This window comes from Eretmochelys imbricata, chromosome 1, assembly GCF_965152235.1.
Source record: "Eretmochelys imbricata isolate rEreImb1 chromosome 1, rEreImb1.hap1, whole genome shotgun sequence".
Lineage (NCBI taxonomy): Eukaryota > Metazoa > Chordata > Testudines > Cheloniidae > Eretmochelys > Eretmochelys imbricata.
In genome coordinates this window covers 361,488,659-361,512,333 of record NC_135572.1, presented here as the reverse complement: position 1 = coordinate 361,512,333, position 23,675 = coordinate 361,488,659, and the positions used below count along the sequence as shown (strand labels likewise).

The window sequence follows — 23,675 nt, the reverse complement described above, 5'->3', positions numbered from 1 at the left end:
GGAGGCGCCGCTCGGAGGCGGGCTCGGGGCCGGCGCGGGGGCGGGGGCGCGGCCCCAGGCGGGCCGGGGAGGGGAGGGGCCGCTCGGAGGCGGGCTCGGGGCCGGCGCGGGGGCGGGGGCGGGGGCGCGGCCTCTAGCGTCCCGCGCCGCGCTCGGCGCCTCAGGCGCTGCTGGGCGGCCTCGGCCCGGGGTCCCTGCGGCGCGTGCGCAGCCCAGGGCCTCGCGCGCCGCGTCGCGTAGCAGCGGGGACGCGGCGGGGCCGGCTGGTGAGTGTCGGGCCGGGGCCCTGCCGAGAGGGGGCGGTCGGCGCGGGGGGGAGGGGCGGTCGGTGGGGAGCTGTCCCCGGCGGGGGGGGTCGGCGGGGGATGATAGGTGGGGTAGCCTGGAGCTGTCCCCAGTGGGGGCCGGGCTGATCGATGCGGGGGATGACAGGTGGGGTAGCCTGGAGCTGTCCCCGGTGCGTGGTGGGGTGATCGATGCGGGGGATGACAGGTGGGGTAGCCTGGAGCTGTCCCCGGTGCGGGCCGGGCTGATCGATGCGGGGGATGACAGGTGGGGTAGCCAGGAGCTGTCCCCGGTGCGTGGTGGGGTGATCGATGCGGGGGATGATAGGTGGGGTAGCCAGGAGCTGTCCCCAGTGGGGGCCGGGCTGATCGATGCGGGGGATGACAGGTGGGGTAGCCAGGAGCTGTCCCCGGTGCGTGGTGGGGTGATCGATGCGGGGGATGATAGGTGGGGTAGCCAGGAGCTGTCCCCGGTGCGTGGTGGGGTGATCGATGCGGGGGATGATAGGTGGGAGAGCCAGGAGCTGTCCCCGGTGCGTGGTGGGGTGATCGATGCCGGGGATGATAGGTGGGGTAGCCTGGAGCTGTCCCCAGTGGGGGCCGGGGTGATCGATGCGGGGGATGATAGGTGGGAGAGCCAGGAGCTGTCCCCAGTGCAGGCCAGGCTGATCGATGCGGGGGATGATAGGTGGGGTAGCCTGGAGCTGTCCCCGGTGCGTGGTGGGGTGATCGATGCCGGGGATGATAGGTGGGAGAGCCAGGAGCTGTCCCCGGTGCGTGGTGGGGTGATCGATGCCGGGGATGATAGGTGGGGTAGCCTGGAGCTGTCCCCAGTGGGGGCCGGGGTGATCGATGCGGGGGATGATAGGTGGGAGAGCCAGGAGCTGTCCCCAGTGCAGGCCAGGCTGATCGATGCGGGGGATGATAGGTGGGGTAGCCTGGAGCTGTCCCCGGTGCGTGGTGGGGTGATCGATGCCGGGGATGATAGGTGGGAGAGCCAGGAGTTGTCCCCGGTGCGTGGTGGGGTGGTCAATGCGGGGGATGATAGGTGGGATAGCCTGGAGCTGTCCCCAGTGGGGGCCGGGGTGATCGATGCGGGGGATGATAGGTGGGAGAGCCAGGAGCTGTGGGCGGTGTCAGGAGGCTCTGGATGGAGTGGTGCCTTTCCATTGCATTCGGGGTAGGTGTATCCACCACAGGGCTGGGGTCTGATCCAGCACAGCAGTTCTGTTGATCGTAACTGCTTTTTGATGGCTAGGAAGGAGACTGTAACGCTATGAGCTTACCCTAGCTCTTTCTGAGGGGCTCAGAAAAGTAAAATCTTCCCCTTGATCCCAGGAGAGGTGGCTTCTGTGCAGCTAGGGTGGAGGCAGCATGGCTAGAGATGCACCAGGGGGAGATTCCTGCAAGGAGCTGGACCAGACGAAGTATGATGCAGATGAGAACGTGAAGATTATCTGCCTGGGGGACAGCGCTGTGGGGAAATCCAAGTGAGTAACTGGCCCTTATTGCACGTGCCAGGAAGGCTCCAGCAGCATACAAGCTTGGCACTCCTCAACCAGTGTCTCGTCTCTGCCTCTCCGCTGCACAAAGCAGCAGCTCCAGTTATTGTTACCTCACAGTGGTTTATTAGCTGTGTCTGAGACCAACGGAGAGGCTGAATGTATGGGAGTGGGGGGTCTATCTGTATCAGGGATGAGGAGAAAGAAGATAATAAGGTGATCAGGTAAGGACTAATGGGCCTGTGTCATTTCTCTACTTGCAGGTTAATGGAAAGGTTCCTCCTGGATGGATTGTATCCTTTGGGTTCTTTCAGACCTCACCACTGTTTATTTTTGGTCTAGGGCCCAGGAGGGTACATGAAGGGGAAATGGTCTGTTTGAGGCCTTCTTGTTTAACCATGTTCTTCCCATCAGGGGCTCTCATCCCATCCTCAGCAGAGTTCTGTTTCCTAGCTTTCCCTGCCTGACCTAGACTCTCTTTATAGTACACTGATAAGCTAGCTAAATCCACACAGCACTTGGGAACTTATAACTTCTGTTCCTCCTCAGAAGGTCCTCCCCCACTATCAACTACAGTATCTTCTTTAGAATTCCTTTCCTGAGCACTGCAATGCTAGCAGCTGGTCCTGTGCGGCCTATAGGACTGTCATGGGCACTTCAACTATAGAGCTCCTACTCCCCACCTTAGGGCTTGTACACACTAGCACTTACTTCAAGATAACTTAAGTCACTCAGGGGTGTGGAAAAGCCTCCCCCGCCCCGAGCGATGTAAGTTACACTGACCTAAGCGCTAGTGTGGACAGTGCTATGTCGGTGGGAGACGCTCTCTCGCCAGCATAGCTACCACCACGCGGGGAGATGTAGTAATCATGCCAATGGGAGTGCTCTCTCCCGTCCGCACAGAGCGTCTACACCAGCAGCACCACAGTGCTCGGTACAGCTGCGCCACTGTATCGATTCCTGTGTAGACTAACCCTTAGTTTGGGATTGAAACTCTGAGGCAAATTTGAATGACTGGCTTAGCTATGCTACACACTGCAGAGGAGCAGCTTGGTGACCCAGCTGCTGACTGCTTGCCCTAGACCCCCTCAAGCAAGTTCCCCTCACAGATTCTCTACTGAACATGAGATTGGTGTCTGGATAAGACTCACTTTTCAGCTCCTTAACCTATGCACAGCCGACCCCAGCAGCTCTCTACGTTTGCCTTGACACTCTACAAATACACAACCAATGTGGATGGGAAGAATATCCTTGTGGGTAAGCCCCTCCTAGGAGACGAGCACATATCCTCCCTGTGAGTGCTGGGTACAGCCATGGGAAATCCATGCTATGGCATCACTAAAGGACCTCTGTTGAGTCTAGGAATTCCTGTTCATCTCAACTGGGTGTAAACTGGACCCAAATAAGGGCAATGGCAGTGTCCATGGTATCAGTGTCACTGTTGACCATTTTTGTAGAAACACTTTTGCTGTTTTTAGCTGTAGTTTTCATTCTGACAGTGTCCTTGGGGCTATATAGGACACAAAGACAGTACCTGCCTTGAGGAGCTTACAATCTCAAAGGCAGCATTAGGAAGACAGATCACAGTGGGAAATTGAGACGAGAGAATGACCTTTGTTATTGCTATGAACTCCCAGTTTTGAAGTACTGCAGAAGAAATGAGTCTAAGAGGAATTTGAATGAGAACTTGGTGAACACAGATTGGGAAATCATTTTGCACGTGAGGCAGATGAAGAAGGCCCAGAGACAGAAGTGGGAGAAGGAATGAAAAGATCATTGAGGCTGGTACCATTGGTGGAGTGGAAGGGGTACGAGGGACATGTTAAGGGAAAAGTACTGTGATGTAGGCAGATGTGCAGTGACGCTGGACATTGGAGGAAAGGCCGAGGAATTTAAATTTAATGCAGTTGCAAAGAGGGAGCCAGCAGAGGGACCAAAAGGGATGATGAGGTCAGCTTGACAGGCAAGGAAGTTAACGTTATGGGCTGTATTTTGGATGGACTGGAGGGGCATGATGAAGGAATCATGGAAGCCACCGAGGATAAGCCTGCTGTAATCACGATGGGAGGTGATTGAAGCCTCGACAGGTGTTTTAGCTTTTGGGACCAAAAAGAAGAGCTGGATTTTCAATATATTGTGCAGGAAAAAGCAGTGAGATTTGGATGAGAGAGGAGAGGGAGAGGTCAGTAAGGCTGGGCAACAGGATGGTGGTGGTGTCATCAGAAATGGGAAACGTTACCAATGTGCTTCTCCAGTGGGGCAGGAGATGTGTGAGAACCTTAGAATAAGGTTACAAACGACTCAGTGTTCTGTCCTCTTTTGGTCCATGTCATAGCAGTGAAACTAGTGGCACTTCAGTCCTCTTTCTGATCTCTCTGACTCCAAAGTGTTTGGTCTCTTGCCTGTACCTGTCATGGGGTGGAATCTCATGATTCTTCTGTTCTTAGATGGTATCCTGGTACACTGACCCATGAACACCAAACGCTTATCATCTTGCTGGCCAGACTCAGGAACCTGTGTGCTTCCTACCTTCAGGACCCTGTGAAAAGCAATATTGACCAACAGCTTTCTTAAAACCAATTGTTTTGATTTAGCAGTTGGAATGAAGTACAGCGTATACCACTTACCAGCAGCCTCTCATTTCCCAGCAAGAAGTTGCTATTATCCAGAAGTTGCCAATAACCAAAAGGCAGGTTTACAGGGCTGCAGCCAGAAATGAAGTACTGGGACATGCTGAGCCTAGGCCCCCAGCGCCAGGGCAGGATGCAACCCTGAGAGCACCAGGAGAGGCATCATGCAGGCCCCTAGCATTCCTGCTCCCCCTGGAAAGCATCTGGACCACAACCCGCATCCCAGCTGCTGCCCTGCCTGTAGCTCCCCCTTCCAGCCTGCAGCACCATGGGAGAGGAGGCTGTGGGGGTAGTCTGTGGGCAGGGGAGAGTGTGGCAGCAGCCTAGATGCTGGGGCTTTCCGCAGGGATGCTGGGGGCTCATGGGGCTGCACTGTACCTCTTCCTGCATTCTCCCTCTCCCTGGGCTTGTCATATCCCAGTGCTTCCATACCTGGCTGCAGCCCCAAAAACCTGCCTATGACTGGGTCTGTCCATGGAGAATGAGGGCGCTGGAGTGTGCTGAGCCCAGGCCCCCAGTGCCAAGACAGGGCACAGCCTAGACAGTGCAGGAAGAAGTACTGTGCAGCCCCATGGGCCCCCAGCATCCCTTCCCCCTGTGGAAAGCCCTGGCATTCAGGCTGCAGCCCATCTCCATGCTGCTGCCCTGTCTGCAGCCTACCCTCCCAGCCTCTCCTCCCACTTTGCAGCGCCAGGATTCCTGCGTTATCTCCTGTGTGGCTGCTGGGTCCCCACCCGTGGGGGAGGCTCCATGGCAAAGAAGAAAAGTTGCCAATAAGCAGCATGACAGTTGCAAATATCTGAGTCCAGTTAACTTTATGCTTAATGGGATAGGATCAGCTTCCAGCAAAATGTTGCTAATAACCAAAAATTGTCAGTATCAGGATTGTTAATAACCAGCATCTACTGTGTTAGAGAAAAGGGGATTTTAAAACAACAAAGAGCCTACACACACATTACACATAAAGTCTCATCAATAATAATAATCATCCCCAGAAGGGACCATTGCTTTCATCTAGTCTGGCCTCCTATATATAGTACAGTCCACAGAACTCCCCCTGCCCACCCTAAAAATTCCTAGAGCAGATATTTTAGAAAAACATTCAATCTTGATTTTAAAATTGCCAGTGATGAAGAATCCATCATAGCCCGTGGTAAATTGTTCCAGTGATTAATTACTCTTATAATTAAAAATGTATGCTTTATTTCCAGTCTGAATTTGTCTAGTTTCAGCTTCCAGCCATTGGATCATGTTATACCTTTCTCTGCTAGGTTGAAGAGCCTATTAAGTGTTTGTTCCTTACGCAGGTACTTATAGACTCTAGTCAAGTCACCTCTTCACCTCCTTTTAGTTGAGTCTATCATTTTAAGGCATGTTTTCTCATCTTTTAAGCATTCTCATGACTCTTCTTTGAATATTCTCTAATTCACCAACATCCTTCTTGAATTGTAAACACCAGAAATAAACACAGTGCTCTAGCAGTGGTCTGGGAGAGGGATAGCTCAGTGGTTTGAGCATTGGCCTGCTAAACACAGGGTTGTGAGTTCAATCCTTGAGGGGGCCGTTTAGGGATCTGGGCCAAAAATTGGGGATTGGCCCTGCTTTGAGCAGGGGGTTGGCCGAGATGACCTCCTGAGGTCCCTTCCCACCCTGGTATTCTGTGATTCTCTGATATCAGTTCCAAATACAGAGGTAAAATAACCTCTCTGCTCCTACTCAACATTCCCCTGTTGATACCTCCCAGGATCGCATTAGCCCTTTTGGAAACAGAGTTATACCTGGAGCTCATGTTCAGCTCATTATCCACCAGGAACCTCAAATCTGTTTCAGAATCACTTCCATCACTAGAGTCCCCCATCCTGTGAATATGGCCTACAGTTTTTGTTCCCAGATGTATACATTTACATTTAGCCATATTAAAACTCATATTGTTGGCTTGCACCCAGTTTACCAAGCAATCTAGATTGCTCCGCATCAGTGACCTGTCCTTTTAATTATTTAATTATTTGCCGCTCCCCCAATTTTTGTGTCATTTGCAAATTTTATCAGTGATGATTATGTTTCTTTCAGGTCATTGATAAAGATGTTAAATAGCATAAGGCCAAGAACCGATCCCTGTGGGAGCCCACTGCGCAATAATAATCCCCTGTTTATAGTTTACATTCTGAGATCTATCAGTCAGCGAGTTTTTAATCCATTTAATTTCACGCTTCACTACAAGCTAAATTAGACAGACTCTTCTTTTCTGTTAGAGTAACAGAACAGAATCTACTAACATTCTCCTAGCAAAGCCCAGATCCTTCTGTGTGTATTTTTTCTTCCCTCTGTTCTCTAAGAGAAGCTGGGTTTAAGAAAGCCCCTACCTTCTCTGTGGGTGTCTGGGCCCAATTACCATTTTGCTCACTATTTTCTTTGTTTCAGGACTCAGGTGCAACATTTCCTGATACTTGAGGCCTTGTCTGCACTTGAAAGTTTTATTACTAAAATTCTTTTGGTTAAAGTTGTGATTTTATTTTTAACCAAAATAGTTATATTAGTAAAAGCCACGGTGTGGATGCAATTATACCAATAGACAGTTGACCTTACCCGTTTTAATTACAGTAGAACCTCAGAGTTACGAACACCAGAGTTACAAACTGACCGGTAAACCACACACCTCATTTGGAACTGGAAGTACCCAATCAGACAGCAGCAGAGACCCCCACCTCCCCCCCCAAAAAAAGGCCAAAACAGTACAGTGCTGTGTTAAATATAAACTATTTAAAAAAATAAAGGGAAAGTTAAAAAAAGATTTGACAAGGTAAGGAAACTGTTTCTGTGCTTGTTTCATTTAAATTAAGATGGTTAAAAGCAGCATTTTTCTTCTGCATAGTAAAGTTTCAAAGCTGTATTACATCAATGTTCAGTTCTAAATTTTTAAAAGAACAATCATAACATTATGTTCAGAATTACAAACATTTCAGAGTTATGAACAACCTCCATTCCCAAGGTGTTCATAACTCTGAGGTTCTACTGTATTCCACTATTCCTTTCGTGGTGTGAAGTACTTACGTACCAGTATAACAGCATCTACACTAGAAAAGTTGTATTGGTATTTATAGCAGAGCCCAACTCTGCTATAGTTAAGGTTGAGCATCGCTTCCTGTTTAAAGGTGGACCATTTTAAGTACTCTAAAATCCATATGATGAGTTGGGTGGTTTTGAAATGTATAGTGCTTCATTGGGGTGCTGGATGGTGTTAGTAGTCCAAAGGTGGGGTCATTTGAGCAGGGGGTTTCTGAGCTATCAACCTCTTAAAAACCCATAATTTTACAAAAACATCTTGTTCTTCTAGTTATTTTTTGCACTCACATGGGGCTCAAACTGTAGAACACAAGAGCTGCCATAGTGGGTCAGACCTTGGTCCATCTGGCCAGCATCCTGTCTCTGACAATGGTCAGTAGTAGAGCTTCAGGGGGAGTGAACAAAACAGGGCAATTATGGAGTGATCCACCCCTGTCTTCCACGCCTGGCTTCGGGCAGTCAGAGATTTAGGGTTGCACAAAGCACATGGTTGCATTCCCAACCATCCTGGCTAATAGCCATTGATGTACCTTTCTGTCATGAACTTACCCAGTTCTGTTTTGAACCAATTATACTTTGGTCATCGACAATGTCCCATGGCAATGATTGCCACAGGTTAGTTGTGTGAAAAAGTACTTCCTCTTGTTTGTATTAAACCTGCTGCCTATAAATTTCATTAGGTGACCCCTATTTTTTGTATTGTGTGAGAGGGTAAATAACACTTCTCTCTATTCATTTTGTCCACACCATTCATGATTTTATAGACCTCTGTCATATCCTTCATTGGTTGTCTCTTTTCTAAGCTGAACAGCCCTAATCTTTGTAGTCTCCCCTCTTATGGAAGCTGTTCCATATACTTGATCATCTTTGTTGTCTTTGTCTCACCCTTGTCCAGTTCCACTATCTTCTTTTTGAGATGGGGTGACCTGAACTGGACACAGGTGTGGATTTATATAGTGGCATTGGGCCTAAGGGGGGATATGATAGAGGTCTATAAAATCAGGATTTGTGTGGAGAAAGTGAATAAGGAAGTGGTATTTACCCCTTCACGTAACAAAAGAACAAAGGTTCCCCAATGAAATTAATAGGCAAAAAGTTTAAAACAAACATTAGTAAGTACTTCTTCATACCACACACAGTCAACCTATGGAACTCATTGCCAGGTGGTGATGTGAAGGCCAAAAGTATAACTGGGTTCAAAAAAGAGTTAGATAAGTTCATGGAGAATACGTCCATTAATGGCTGTTAGCCAAGATGGTCAGGGATGCAGCCCCATGCTCTGGGTGTCCCTAAATCTCTGACTGCCAGAACCTGAGACTGGATGACAGGGGATGGATCACTTGGTAAGTGCCCTGTTCTATTCATTCCCTCTAAAACATCTGGCACTGGCCACTGTCAGAAAGATGGAATACTGAACTAGCTGGACCATTGGTCTGACTCAGTGTGGCCATTTTTATGTTCTTTCTGTCTTATTTTCTATCCTATTCCTAATAGTTTTAACATACAGTTAGTCTTTTTGACCACTGCTGTGCATTGAGTGGAAGATTTCAGAGAACTCTTCACAATGACTCCAAGATCTCTTTTTTTGGTGGTAACAGCTAATTTAGAACCCATTCTTGTATATGTATATTTGGGATTTTTTTTTCACTGTACATAACTTTGTCCTTATCAATTTGAATTTCATCTGCCATTTTCTTGCTCAGTCACCCAGTTTTGTGAGATCCCTTTGTAACGCCTCACAGTCTGCTTTGAACGTATCTATCTTGAATAATTTTGAACTTTGCCACCTCACTGTTCATCCTTTTTTCCAAATCATTAATCTATATGTTGAACAGCACAGGTCCCTGTACAGATCCTTGGGATCCTTGTGGGGGTGTGGGTCCCTCTTCCTGTCCCGCATGTGAGCTAGGATCTGGGAGGCCCTTCCATGCTGAGAGAGGAGTCTGAAGCCCTTTACCTGCCTTCCCCCACCCCAGGTCTTTTTAGGGTTGTCCCTCCCTGCCTCCCATGTATAGCCCTCTCCCTGACCCCCATGTGTGGCTTGACTGGGGGGGTCTGAGCCCCTTATCTTCCCCCTCCACATGAGCAAGCATCTGAGGGTCCTGCCCCTCTGAGGGCCTCTAAACCCCTTTCCATGCTGGTATGCTAAATGCTCGAGAAAGGAGAATGAGAACTCCCACTGAGATGAACGGAGCAGTTCACGTCTCTTGGATCTATTGTTTCTGGTTGTATTCCTCTTCATGGAGTGTTCGTATTCAGCTGAGCCTCCTATGCTGTGAATGGGTGCGTAGAACCCTTCTTTGTGCACTAGACAGATCTGGGTTAGGAACTTCACATGTCGACTCTCCTGCCTGTCCCTACCTCCAGCTGGTACACACTCTCCGCACAATCCTACCACCTGCCCATGGTCCTTCTAGCCTTAACAGAGGCATGGATGGCAAGAAGGAGGGAAAGGTGGGCGGGTATGTGAGTAGCCATAGCAATGGGTGTGATGTTGGAGGAGTTGGAGCAGTGTCCAAACTGTGTGAGGATGGGAAGAGGAGGGGCAGGGGAGTGTGAGCAGTTGGAGGCAATATGGAGAGGTTAGAGACGGGAGAGGGTGTTGGTACAATGCAGGAAAGAATGGAGTGGAAAGGAGGGGGTTGGAGCTGTGCAGTGGGGGAATTTGGTGAGGCTACACTTCTTCCCCTTCCTCTTACACTTCAAAGCAGAGTCTTAGTCTGTGAGGCACTCAGTAGTTTGGGACCTGGCTACTTCAGAGACCACCTTACCCTCCATGCCTCTGCAGCCACAGGGACACTGCAGCTGGACAGAGCCACATTTAGGCTGCCCAGGGAGGATGACAGCCAGGGTCCTGGCATGGAGAATGCTCTGTGGACCACCCTGCTAAAAAAGATCACACTGCCATTGTTGAGATCACCCCAATCTGTTTAGGTTTGGATCCCACAATCATCCCTGTACTATCTGAGTACTTCTCACCTTATTTTCTTCAGCTTTTGCACCCATGCCGTGCCTTGTTTTTCTGTGTTTTTTTTAAATCCAGTTTACACAGAACTTTTTGCACTACTGTATTTAAACTGATGCCAACTGTCTCTGCTGGGGTGTTGCACAGGCACATCTAAACCCCATGTATAGCGAGAGCCTGTGTTTGTAAACTGGTCAGGGAATGTCTCAGTCTGTCATGGCAAAGGCTCGTATCAGTAGACACACAGGAGAGGGCTGAACTCTGGGGTTGGGTTATGAGGGGGTTGGAAGTTCTTTCCTGTCATGGCATGCTGAACTTGCTGGTTTGTGCCTTTCAGACTTCTGGGACACAGCCGGACAGGAGAGGTTCCAGAGTATGCATGCATCCTATTACCACAAGGCCCATGCTTGTATCATGGTAAGGGCATTCTTCTACCTGTGGCTTTCACTCTGTGTTTGTAGAGGATTCCTGGACATTATCTTTAATAATGTTACCCCGAGTACAGGCTCTTGAGGCCAGAGTGTCTGAACTGGACGAGCTAAGTGAGACAGAGAGGTACACAAGAGGAGACTTTCCGGAACACAGCAGAGTGGTCCCACCCCCAGCCTCTGTGCTGCTGAGGAATATGGAAGTCTTGGGGAAGGAGAACATCAAACTGGAGCAGATGGAAATGATCCTGTAGTGGGGACCCTCCTTTCAGATGATGCCATGGTATCTTCTCACACTGAGGATATCTCTATGTGGGAGGGGACCTCAGTTATTGGAAGAGACTGGTAATAGTAATGGGGGATTCAATTATTAGAAATATAGATAGTTGGGTTTGCGATGACCAGGAGAACCGCATGGTAAATTGCATGCTGGGTGCAAAAGCTGCAGATCTTTCGAGACATCTAGACAGACTTATGTGCAGTGCTAGGGAGGAGCTGGTGGTCATGGTACATGCGGGTACCAATGACATAGGGAAAGGTAGGAGAAAGGTTCTGGAGGTCAAATTTAGGCTACCAGATAGGAGATAAAAGTCTAGGACTTCCATGAGCATTGTCTGAAATGCTTCCAGTTCTAGGCACAGAACCAGGTAAACAGGCAGCACTGCAGGGTCTCAATGCATGGATCAGACAATGATGTAGAGATGAAGGGTTTAGATTTATTAGGAACTGCGGAATCTTTAAGGAAAGGAGGAGCCTATATGGGAAGGATGGGCTCCCCCTAACTCAAAATGGAACCAGATGGCTGGCACTTAAAATTAAAAAGGTCATATAGGAATTTTTAAACAAAGGGCTGGGGAAAGCTGAAAGGTGCAGAGGAGAATATGGTGCAGACAGAGACATTCCTTAGGGGAGAATCTATTAATGGGGATTCTCTATGTCCTACTAAAGAAGTTGATAAAGTATAGGTAGAAGCTTAAGAGAAACAGTCAAATGAAAGAGAGTCCCACTCAGTTACATCACATGAAGGCGGACAATTAAATATTGTCAAATTTTATAAGTGCCTATATACAAATGAAAGAAGTCTAAATACTAAAATGGGTGAACTTGAGTGCCTAGTATTAAATGAGGATATTGATATCACAGAAACTTGATGGAATGATGATAATCAATGGGACAGGGTAATACCAGAGTGCAAAATGTAAAGGAATGACAGAGTAGGTCAGGCTGGTTGGGGAATGGCACTATATGTGAAAGAAACCACAGAGTCAAATGTAATAAAAATCATAAATCAATCAAACAGCCATAGAAGTTCTATGGATAGTAATTCCATGCTTGAATAGTAAGAGTATAGCAGTAGGGATATACTATCGACCACCTGACCACAGTGGTGATGGTGATTATGAAATGCTAAGGGACATTAGAGAGACTATAAAAATTGAAAAGTTAATAATAATAGGGGATTCTAACTGTCCCCATATTGACATGTCACCTCAAGATGGAATGCAGAAATAACATTTCTAGACACTATGAATGGCTGCTTCTTGGAGCAGCTAGTCCTGGAACCCACAAAGGCAGAGCCAATTCTCGATTTAGTGGCACACAGGATCTGGTCCAGTGGGTGAATATAGCTAAACCACTCAGTAATAGCAACCATAATGTAATTAAATTTAACATCCTTGTGCGGGGCGAAATACCAAAGAAGCCCACCCCGTAGCATTTAACTTCAGAAAGGGGAACTACACAAAAATGAGGAAGCTAGTTAAAAGAAAATGAAAAGGAACAGTCACAAGAGTGCAATGCCTGCAAGCTGCATAGAAACTTTTAAAAAACACCATAATAGAGGCTCAAATTAAATATACACCCCCCAATAAAAAAATAGTAAGAGGAACAAAAAAATGCCACCCTGGCTAAACAGCAGAGTAAAAGAAGCGGTTGGAGGCAAACAGGCATCCTTTGAAAAGTAGAAGTCAAATCCTACTGAGGAAAAGAGAAAGGAGCATAAACTCTGGCAAGTCAGGCGTAAAAGTATAATTACACAGGCCAAAAAAGAATTTGAGCACCAACTAGCAAAAGACTTTAAACTACAGCAAAAAATACTTTTAAATACCTCCGAAGCAGGAAGCCTGCCAAACAATCAGTGGGGACACTAGACAATCAAGGTGCTAAAGGAGCACTCAAGGAAGACAAGGCCATTGCAGAAAAGCTAAATGAATTCTTTGCATCTGTCTTCATTGCAGATGATGTAAAGGAGATTCCCACATCTGAGCCATTCTTTTCAGGTGACAAATCTGAGGAACTGTCCCAGACTGAGGTGTTGAGAGAGGAGGTTTTGGCACAAATTGATAAACAGTAGTAGTAAGTCCCCAGGAACAGATGGGAGTCACCCAAGACTTCTAAAGGAACTCAAATAAGAAATTGCAGAACTACTAACTGTGGAATGCAACCTACCGCTTAAATCAGCCTCTGTACCAGATGACTGGACGATAGCTAATGTGATGTCAATTTTTAAAAAAGGCTCCAGGGGCAATCCTAGCAATTACAGGCCAGTAATCCTAACTTCAGTACTAAGCAAATTGGTTGCAACTACAGTAAAGAACAGAATAATCAGACACATAGATGATGATATGTTGCAGAACAGTCAACACGGCTTTTGTAAAGGGAAATCATGCCTCACCAATTTATTAGAATTCTTTGTGGGCATCAACAAATTTGTGGACAAGGGTGATCCAGTTGATGCAGTGTACTTCGACTTTCAGAAAGCCTTTGACAGGATCCCCCACCAAAGGCTCTTAAGCTGTTAGGGGATAAGAAGAAGGTCCTCTCATGGATCAGGGACTGATTAAAAGACAGGAAACAAAGGGTAGGAATAAATGACCAGTTTTCACAGTGGAGACAGGTAAATAGTGGGGTTCTCCAGAGATCTGTACTGGGACCAGTGCTGTTCAACATATTCATAAATGATCTGGGAAAAGGAGTAAACGGTGAGGTGGCAGGGTTTACAGATGATACAGAATTATTCAAGATAGTTATGTCCAAGGCGGATTGCCACAAATTACAAAGGAATCTCACAAAACTGAGTGACTGGGCAACAAAGTGGCAGATGAAATTCAGTGTTCATAAACACAAAGTAGGGAACACTGGAAAACATAATCCCAACTGTACATACAAAATGATGCAGTCTAAATTAGCTGTTACCACTCAAGGAAGATCTTGGAATCATTGTGAATAGTTCTCTGAAAATATCTGCTCAGTGTGCAGCGTCAGTGAAAAAAGCAAACAGAATCATTAGGAAGGGGATAGATAATAAGATGGAAAATATAAAAATGCCACTATGTAAGTCCATGTTGCGCCCGTACCTAGAATACTGCGTGCAGTTCAGGTCACCCCCATCTCAAAAAAGATATATTAGAATTGGAAAAGATAGAGAGAAAAGCAACAAAAATGATTAGGGGTATGAAACAGCTTCCAGATGAGGAGAAATTAAAAAGACTCGGACTGTTCAGTTTGGAAAGGAGACAACTAAGTGGGGATATGAGGTTTTTAAGGTCAGGCTTGACAAAGCCCTGGCTTGGATGATTTAGTTGGAGATTGGTCCTGCTTTGAGCAGGGGGTTGGACTAGATGACCTCCTGAGGTCCCTTCCAACCCTGGTATTCTATGATTCTATGATATGGTAGATGTTGATAAAATCATGACTGGTGTGGAGAAAGTGAATAAGGAAGTGTTATGTATCCCTTCACATAACACATGGACCAGATGTCACCTGATGAAATTAATAGGCAGCAGGCTTAAAACACACAAAAGGACGTACTTCTTCACACACTGCACAGTCAACCTGAGGAACCCATTGCCAGAGGATGTTGTGAAGGCCAAAAGTATAATCGGGTTCAAAAAATAGTTAGATACGTTCATGGAAGATAGGTTCATCAGTGGCTATTAGCCAAGATGGTCAGAGATGCAACCCCATGCTCTGGGTATCCCTAAGCCCTTGACCGCCAGATGCTGGAACTGGAAAGCAGGATGGCTCACTCGATAATTACCTTGTTCTTTTCACTCACTCTGAAACATCTGGCACTGGCCACTGTTAGAAGACAAGATATTGAGCTAGATCAGGGATCTCAAACTCAAATCACCACGAGGGCCACATGGGGACTAGTACATTGGCCCGAGGGCCACATCACTGAAACCTTTTCATACAACAATTCAAAAGTATAGTCAAAAATGAAAAAAATGAAGAGTAATATAGTATGCTATTAAAAGTCAATTAACTTTTTTAAAACTGTAATGCAAAGAGGGGTTTTAATAAAATATAAATACCTGTAACTATTCCTTATGTGGTCAGTAACACTGATGATGATCTACGGTAACAGTCTATCAATGTAGCTGTAATGGCAGGAACTTTTTAAAGTAACTATTCATACAAAATACGTTGTCACTTTTAACAAACATTCTTCCCGACTACTCACAGCAAAGAATCATACATGCTGAATGTCTAGTCCATGAGGCCCCGCCCCTGCCCCGCCTCTTCCCACTCCTTCCCCACACCCATTCCAACCCCTTCCCCAAAGTCTCCGCCCCAACTCCGCCCCTTCCCTGCCCCTATTCCAACCCCTTCCCCAAATCCCCGCCCTGGCCCTGCCTTTTCTCCAGCTCCACCCCTGAGCACGCCGCGTCCCCCCTCCCTTCTGGAAAGTCCTAAGCGCCACCAAACAGCTCTTTGGTGGCAGGAAGCGCTGGGAGGTAGGCGGAGAAGTGGGGACACGGCGCGTTGGGGGAGGTTGGGGGGTGGTGAGGGAAGCTTGGCTGCTGGTGGAGTTGGCGCCTATGGCAGAAAATAACTTGGCGGGTCGCATGCAGCCCGCGGCCCGCGTGTTTGAGACCCTGAGCTAGATGGACCTTTAGTCTGACCCAGTACGGCCATTCTTATGTTCTTATGTAGTGCTGTAAATATTTCCTTTCCTTGCTTGCTGTTAACAGTCCTTCCTATACTGTTCTCCTGTCCCTTCTCCCGTCATTGTTTACCTTTAGCACCTTTCATCTTTCCTCATAACTCCGTTCCTCAACCCCTTTGTATTTCTTTTGTTCTCTCAACTCTGTCCAATTCATCAACAGCTTTCCAGTAATATCATGCCTAGAACAGAATGCACTTTTCCTGGTGCAGTCACATCAAAGCCATATAGGGAGGTCTGACCCTTTGTTGCTTTGTGACTCGATATCTTGGAGCATGCAGCATAAAGCTGCATTGGTCTATTATGCAGGATTATTGCACTGCAAATTCATGTCCCATTTGCTGCCTCCTCTCATTGCCCTTGTCTTTCAGCCATTGCTGCTTCCCATTGCTGGAGTTTCCTGCCCAGATGTGTTCCCTTTCCAGGCTTTAATCTCTTTACTCTCCCCTGTCCACACTGTTATTCTCAGCTCCTCCTAATTTAGCATCATTTGTAAACTTCATTAACATGTTGCTGACCCCCTTGTTTAGCTCATTAATGAAGTTGTAAATCAGACTGGGGCTGACACCTATCCTTACAGGGCACATTAGAGCCCTCCCCACCCTCATTATTGTTAAGGGTGAGTATCCTCAGCACTATACAAGGCAGGATGTGCAGAGAGATCAAGAAACTGATGATAGCTTAGTGCAGGGAGAGGGGCTGGGGTTTTTTTAATGGCTTGATGATAGTTTGCCATTTACCATAGCCTCTGTTTTATCGCCTTCCTGCCAGTTGTCAGCCCCTATGCTGGTGTCTGGTCTAAGTCAATTGTATTTAATTCTGACAGTGACGTTCCATGGGATGCTGTATCAAACATTTTGATCCAATCTAAATAATCTCCCTTCAGCATCTTCCCTTCAGGCACTAACTCTGCAATTCTGTGTGTTTAAAAAGAAAGGCAGTGATTTTGCATGGTGGGTTTTGCAAATATTCAGTGCAGCGGGTTGCTCAGGGACTGTCCAGCTGCAGGCCTGGTGACAGGTGGCTCTTCCTTGGCAGGTGTTTGATGTGCAGAGGAAGGTCACCTACAAGAACCTGAATAACTGGTACAAGGAGCTGAGAGAGTTCCGCCCAGAGATCCCCTGCATCGTGGTGGCCAACAAAATTGATGGTGAGTGTTTCTGCCTCTTAGCCTTTCAGTGCTGTGGGATGGTCCTTTTGTGACATGGCTGAAGGAAGTGACCACCTGGCTGGTCCCAAGGGCTTCTTGGAGATGGGCTCTACAGATCATATTTTACTAGATAAAGTGCTGGCCTTTTACAGCATGTTTTTGCCTCTTGACTTTGTTTTGCTCAGAAAAAGAAACTGAAAACACAAATTTGTTTTCAGCACAGACATAAATATATAGCACGGTTAGCTGAGCCCTGGCCTGATATCACCCAGTCTCCTTCCAATCTCCTCCCGCTCCCCCGAACAGCAGCTTGCACCACACTGGCCAGCTGGCAGAGCCCTCTTAGCTCACCAGGTTCCCTGACATTGTTACAGTTTATAGTCTGTATTGTGGAAGTACCCAGAGGCCCCATCCAGATCAGGCCCCTTTGTGCAGGGTGCTGCGCAAACATAGGGTGAGACTGTCCCTGCCCCAAAGAGATTTCAGTCTGCTTTGAGATGAGAAGCAACAAGTGAGCGTGACAAACAGTGGAAGAGCAGCAGAGGGAGGGCAAAGGTGATGGTTCTGTGACAACACCGGTACGCTGCAAGTGTACCACTGTTAGCAATAGTGAGAAACGTTTGAAAGACATCCCTAGCACAGACAGAGCCATGCAGACCTGGGAGCTGGGACAGATGAAAAGTAATGCTCTGTTGTTTACACTGCACCAGATGTCCCCCCATGAGGTGAGAGTCCCTGTCAGGGTCCCTCTGTGGAAAGCCTTGACCAGCAACGAAAAGGTCCTTTTCCATCATGTACTTCCTTGTTAACTGTTAGTTTAGCCTGCCACCCTTTGCAGGTTCCTCTAGTTGTCAGGAGGCACCATCCAAACCATGCGCTGCATGAAGGGGGCCTTGCCAGCGAGAGATGCCCCCACGAAGGTTGCATGGACTTCTTCTCTATGCTGTCCCAAGGCATGCTTGGCCTGCTACCAGCAGTGATGGCTCAATAACTGCTTCTCCTTTCCTCCTTCAGCGGATTTGAAAGTGACTCAGAAAAGCTTCAACTTTGCCCGGAAGTTCAATCTGCCCTTCTATTTTGTCTCAGCTGCAGATGGCACCAACGTAGTGAAGGTAAAGCTTGGCTATGTGAGATGGGACTGGTGCAAGGCAGCATGGGGAGGTGAGAAGGAGCAGGCATTCTTTGGGAGACAGGATGTTTCGCTGGCTGCCTCCCAGGTGTGTGTGGGGGGGTCCTGTAGCTGGGGGGATGTCTCATGGCTGGTTTCTCTAGGGTGCTGTAGGGTGGGGGGAAAAGTCCTGTGGGTTCATCTGGGGTTGGGCATCCTAGACGCCCCTTTCATTCCCAGAGTGACAAGTGCCCCTCCTTTCTCCTCAGCTCTTCAGTGATGCTATCAAACTGGCTGTCACGTACAAACAGAATTCAGGGGATTTTATGGATGAGGTCATGCGGGAGCTGGAGGTAAGAGTGCCCTGCCTGAAGCTCCCCTCCCTCTCCTTAGTGAGTTGCCAGCACCACACCCCTTCCCTCACCAGGAAAAAGCCCCCAGTCCCAGCTCAGAGTGGGGTGAAGTGGGGCCTGTGTTGGGAGCATTGTGGGGTCCTGTACAGACAGTCCCAGATTAGGGGTGAGGGGATGAGGTGCTGTGCTGGGAGTGCCATGGTGGGGTGGGAAATGGCTGGTTCCCATTTGCTTCTCACCATTCCCCCATCCTGCTCCCTTCCAGAACTTTGAGCTGCAGAAAAAGCGGGAGGACTCAGATAAAGAGGAGAACTGTGCCGAGGAGAAGCCCCCATCCACCTGAGCCCAGGCCTCAGACCAACCTTGTACTGCTCCCTATTGCCCCAGCTTCTTCATGGTTAGTTAGAACCATCACTCTCTGCCTGGGGAGAGCAGATTTCTCATGCACTGGCCATGCTGGGAGCCTCTGGCTGGGACCATCCCTCCCTAGGAGGGAGACTGTTTGGGCCCGATCTTCCTGGCCTGGGCCCCAAACTCCTAAGCATCCGGGATGCAGAAGGGACAAGAATACATGTGACTGCTGCCTGCCGCTCTGGGAGGGAAGGGGGGCATTTGCTGGGGTGTTGGGCACTGCCTGCCCTGCAGGGAAGGGTCCTGCCCAGGTGTCTATTAGCGGAGCCCAGACTGAGAAAACCAACACTAAAGGACTTTTTTACAAAGCATTGAGCCTGGGTCCTTCCTGCACCCGGACCATGTTCAAATAGCAGCCCTTCCCACTGCTGTTTCAACCCAGCCAGCTCTACCTCTCACCCCTCCCTGACCCCACTCACCATAGCAGCCCAACCACTCCACCCCAATGCTTCTCTGGCTCTGTGTGCCACCCTTCTCCAACCACACTGTCCCAACCCACTGTGAGCCATCCCTCCCCTTCCTCGCTCCACCGTTCTAGCCCAGCTAGTTGTGTGCAGCCTCTGCTCCTGGGTGGTTCTGGGCATGGCATAAGAGGTTGAATAGAACAGAGGCAGAGCTGGCTGTGTTGTGGGCACCGTTTTACTTCTGCTGTGAGGTAAGCTCTCAGTCTCCATCCACAAGGACGACGGGCAGGATGGGAGCCGGATGCTGGTACAGAGTCCTCTAGAGCAGTGGGCAAAGTGTCAGAAATGGCCACTGTCCATCTCAGCCTCCGCTGTGCTCTGCTCCCCTCCCTTCTCAAGTCCCCTTTCCCTTCAGGCCCTGTAGGAACTCGTTGAGCTTCTTGAAGAAGTCAGACAGACTGCTCTGGGCTGACGGGCAGGGGTCTGTCCTTGTTCTGGGCCTGGGCCTGACTTTCCCCAAGATCCAGTCATGAAAGTGCTGAGTGGAGCTGTAGACCCCTGGCCTCTGTGCCTTGGCGCAGCCCAGCCCCCAGCTGGTGACTCCAATAACCCAGAAGCGCTTTGACCTTTCCTTTGTGCACATGAGGGGGCCACCGCTGTCACCCTGCAGCAGAGGAGAGAGGTCTGAGGCACAGCCAGCTCATCACTGGTGGGTCAGGCTTGGCAGTAGGGCTGACTCCTTCTTGGAAGAGGCTTAAGGACACACAACTCGTCCCTCTGGCATCCACCACTGGGAGACAGTTGTCAGCTAGAGCTCAGAGGAAGGGGGCTCACCCCCAAGGCCTGCCTAGCGTTGGCAAAGCCCTAGCACGTGTTCCAAAGGGGGATGATCTTGCAGTGCGCCCCTCACCCATGGGAATGGACTGTCTAGGAGCTGCAGCCAGCGCTTCCCCCATCAGGAGTCTGCTGCATTTCTGTGTTAGCTCATAGCTAGTTTGGTGAGTGCTTAGCAGTCAGCTCCCTCCTCTTCCTCCTCCCATACAGAGCCCTCTTGGGTACCACACCTCTGAACGCAGCCACTACGCATCGGCGCTATGGCATGGAGGCCTCACTCCCTGCCCCGTGTGCTAAGGCACAGGGCCTTCCTCCCAGCTCTGCGTACCAAATTCAGGGTATCTGCCTCACTGGCCCTGAGGAGTAGCTGTGCTCTTAATCCTAAGAGCTCCTGACCCAGATTGGATCTCTGAGTCATTGACATGAGAGATAAAAACCGCCGACTGGGCCCCTCCAGTCCATTCCTGTGGATGGTTTCCTGTGGCCTGTTCCCTAGGGCAGCATTTCCCAAACGGTGTTCCGCGGCACACTGGTGTTCCGCACGATGGGAATAGGTGTTCCGTGAAAGAATCTAGAATTTAATTTTGACTCTTGCACTTGATTTTTGTACTACTTTATACACGCTTTCCAGTTAGAAAGTGTTAGTTCCAGTTATTTTACATTTGTATTTTTGCTTTGTTTTATGAAATAAAATATATTGGAGCATAAATAACGCCATTTTTATTTGAAAACCAAACGACTACAAAATAATATTATAAGTGTTCCGTAATCGGCTAAAAAGTGTTCTGTGGCCGGAAAAGTTTGGGAAACGCTGCCCTAGTGTCCTGGCCAGTTCCATTGCTGAGGACACTTAAATGGGACTCTTCCCACTTCCTTTGGGAGACTGCCACAGCCCAGTGCAGCTCATCGTGGGCTCTGCAATCCCCCTCCTTTTGCATAGCATCCCTGGGGCTTTACACCCCTAATACAATGACAGAGAGAGAAAAGCAAAGAGGTTTCCAGCTGAGATTACCTATGAGATGGGCAAATGGAAGGAGTTCTGGCAGCAAGCAGACAGAGGAGAAGGCTCCCATACCACCAGGTAAAGAGAGGCCAGTGCTGGACAAGCAGAAGGACAGAGGCATGGGGCATGGGTTTTAAAATGGGGTGGGGCAGTTTGGAAGGGACTGGGCACCAGCGGAGGAGCCTCGGGATGGGTGAGGAGGAAAGATGTGGTTTCACTTTCTTTTGTATGCCAGAAACAGCGTTGTCTGGGACTGAAGGAGACCGTAGACAAGGGTGCTGAAACTGTTCAGGTCGGAGGAGGGGGAGGCAGAGCCCCGGGTCGGGATATTGGAGGAAGTGGAGGCAAGGTCCCAGGTGAGGATTCCAGCAGAGCAGGGGGTAGTGAGAGTTCTAGGCGGGGGTCCCAGAAGAGGGGGTGTGAGGCCACAGCACAAGCATTTGAGCAGAGCTGGGGAGGACTCTGCAGTGAGAGGGCTCCAGCCTGCATACCTGGCAGCTGTCGATGCCTCCTTGCTCGTACCCTGCACACAGGTTGTTGCTGGCGATGGCCCCGTTGTACCAGCGGCTGCTATTACAGGTCGTGATGTCAATGAGATGCACCTTGGCCTCCTGCAGGATGTCGGCTGTTTCCAGGGCTGCAGGGACATGAAGAATATTTACTGCACAGCTCTTAGCCCTATCTCCCATTCCCCAGTGCGCCACATGGGTGTGCCCTTCCCCCAGTGCCTAACCTTCACTCTGCTCCCACACTTTTGTGGGAGGTGGTTTTGCTCATGCATCCCCTCCTCCTCCTCCCTTGCCTGGGCAGGTGAGGTTTGGATCCAGCCCTTGGTGGGCACATGCCCTTGGCTCAGTGAGGTGTGTGGGGCACTGGCAGCGTCAGGAGGGGCAGCTGCTGCCTTTTCACGGCAGCAGAGGCCTAGACCTTCAGTGCAGCCAGATCCCAGTAGTCCCAGTTGAGGTCAGTGTGTCCGTGCTGGGACAGGTGCCCAGTTAGAGTTAACAGGGAGCCTGGGGCTCTCACATGTCTCCTGCGTGACTCCCCAGCCGCTGATGTAGCAGTGGGACAGGTTCGACACCTCCACCATGGCACTGGGCAGGCAGGCGGGCTGTGCGTAGTCATTGCACTCGATCGGCTGCTCGAGCTCCAGCAGAGCGATGTCATTGCTCTCCATGCGCGGCTCGTAGCGCTCGTGCAGCACCACCTGTTTGATGGAGCGCACCTGGGCCTCGGGGCCACGCTGGGATAGCTGGGACGCACCGACCACAACACGCCACTGCGGGAGCAGCCTGGAGAGCAGAACGGGAGTCAGTCCCAGGGCGCAGGTGGGAGGGGATAGAGCGGTTCCTCTCCCGGCCGGTGCAGGGCCGCAGAGAGCTGCACTGTAGCTGGGTGCTTTGCACTGCCCTACTGTCTGAGGCAAGGAGAGAGCGCGGCAGCAGGGAGCCAGGTACAGAGACACAATAGGGCAGCGTGTTCTCCAGCATGCTCTCACCTTGGGACAAGCTGTCAGTCAGTGCCCAGGCACACCAGGCTCAGCCTAGGGTGTGTTGATGCCTGGCCAGGGAACAGTGCCAGCCTGTGGAATAGGCCGTGGTGCCCAGCTGTCTCGCCCCATAAGGATCAGCCCCATGGCATGGCCAGTTCCATGGCATTGCCCAGATGCCCTTCTGGCTTGCAAGTGCTGGGAATACATGGAAGAGTGGGTGGGTGGCCTGAGCTGCTGGCCCCCTGCCTGGGCTGTGAGGGCACCCCTCCCCCAAGGTCGCACGTCTCACCTTCTCTTGGCTTTGAAGCAGTGAGCGGCTGTGAGGACCCAGCGGGGGCTGACGAGGGACCCGCCACAGGAATGCCGGGGGCCCATTCGGGTGGGGATCTGGATGCTGACGAGCCAGGGCCAGGCCCCCGGCAGAGCATCTACGCCACCCACGATCCGCATCCCGCCGTAGCCAGACGCCAGGGGCCGGCGCCCACAGGCTGCACTGGAGACAGAGGAGCGTCACTGCCCTGCTGGCTGTGGCCTGGCAAGGCAGCAGGGATTTGACACTTACCCTGGGGCTGACCTTTGCCTCCGGCTGGTTCTATCTCACGCCCAGGTCTTGCCAGGCATCTTCTGTGTCAGGCCACCTGCCTCTCCCTGGACACAGCCCGAGGGAAGCAGCAGGGCCTAGGAGCCCTGTGCGTTACCCACCCCATGTGAGATGGCCCATGGGATTGATATGCCAGGGCCTCATTGCTAAGCCATGAGGCACCGATGTCACCTGACCCTGGGAAGGGGGCAGGAATCCCTGTCGTTCAGGACGGCCTCATGTGAGGGGGGCCAATGCCCTTCGGTGCTTGGGAAGGGCCCCATCAGGGGCCCTCTCAGTAGTTCCTCTCGTGGCCCAGGTGTCACTTACTCGCAGCTGCCCTTCGTGCTGTGCATGGGCCAGACCAGGGTGTGGAACAGGAGGAGGGAGAGCAGCCGCATCTTCCACCGGAGCACCAGGCACCTGCAGCTAGGACACTTGCCTCAGTACTCGTGACACCATAAACCAAGTCCAGGGCCTCCGTCCAATCGGTGACTGGCCGGTATGACATCACACAGGT

The 23,675-nt window shown here is 49.9% G+C and overlaps 2 protein-coding genes across 2 annotated transcripts; one reads left to right on the top strand and one right to left on the bottom strand.

The window, feature by feature from the left end:
* The first annotated feature begins 140 nt into the window (after window positions 1-140).
* LOC144277333 (rab-like protein 2A) lies at window positions 141-20,792 on the top strand. Its single transcript, XM_077838065.1, has 9 exons — window positions 141-266; window positions 1,623-1,774; window positions 2,050-2,079; window positions 2,964-3,043; window positions 10,782-10,861; window positions 16,859-16,970; window positions 17,985-18,082; window positions 18,348-18,431; window positions 18,697-20,792. Exons 2-9 carry the CDS (start codon window positions 1,659-1,661, stop codon window positions 18,772-18,774), a joined length of 678 nt encoding a protein of 225 aa, XP_077694191.1. The 5' UTR covers window positions 141-266; window positions 1,623-1,658; the 3' UTR covers window positions 18,775-20,792.
* On the bottom strand, window positions 19,641-23,556 carry LOC144259310 (acrosin-like). Its single transcript, XM_077807525.1, has 5 exons — window positions 23,486-23,556; window positions 22,865-23,068; window positions 22,110-22,375; window positions 21,575-21,720; window positions 19,641-19,910 (listed from the first exon to the last, which is right to left on the bottom strand). Exons 1-5 carry the CDS (start codon window positions 23,554-23,556, stop codon window positions 19,641-19,643), a joined length of 957 nt encoding a protein of 318 aa, XP_077663651.1.
* Window positions 23,557-23,675: the final 119 nt, after the last annotated feature.

Excerpts from the sequence above, each read along its gene's own strand:
- LOC144277333 (XM_077838065.1), top strand. The coding sequence starts at position 1,659 with ATGGCTAGAGATGCACCAGGGGGAGATTCCTGCAAGGAGCTGGACCAG. Across the intron at positions 16,971-17,984 it reads GGTGGCCAACAAAATTGATG|CGGATTTGAAAGTGACTCAG; the intron begins GTGAGTGTTTCT and ends TTCCTCCTTCAG. Across the intron at positions 18,432-18,696 it reads AGGTCATGCGGGAGCTGGAG|AACTTTGAGCTGCAGAAAAA; the intron begins GTAAGAGTGCCC and ends GCTCCCTTCCAG.
- LOC144259310 (XM_077807525.1), bottom strand. The coding sequence starts at position 23,556 with ATGCGGCTGCTCTCCCTCCTCCTGTTCCACACCCTGGTCTGGCCCATG. Across the intron at positions 22,376-22,864 it reads TGCTTCAAAGCCAAGAGAAG|GCTGCTCCCGCAGTGGCGTG; the intron begins GTGAGACGTGCG and ends TCTGCTCTCCAG. Across the intron at positions 21,721-22,109 it reads GGGAGTCACGCAGGAGACAT|CCCTGGAAACAGCCGACATC; the intron begins GTGAGAGCCCCA and ends ATGTCCCTGCAG.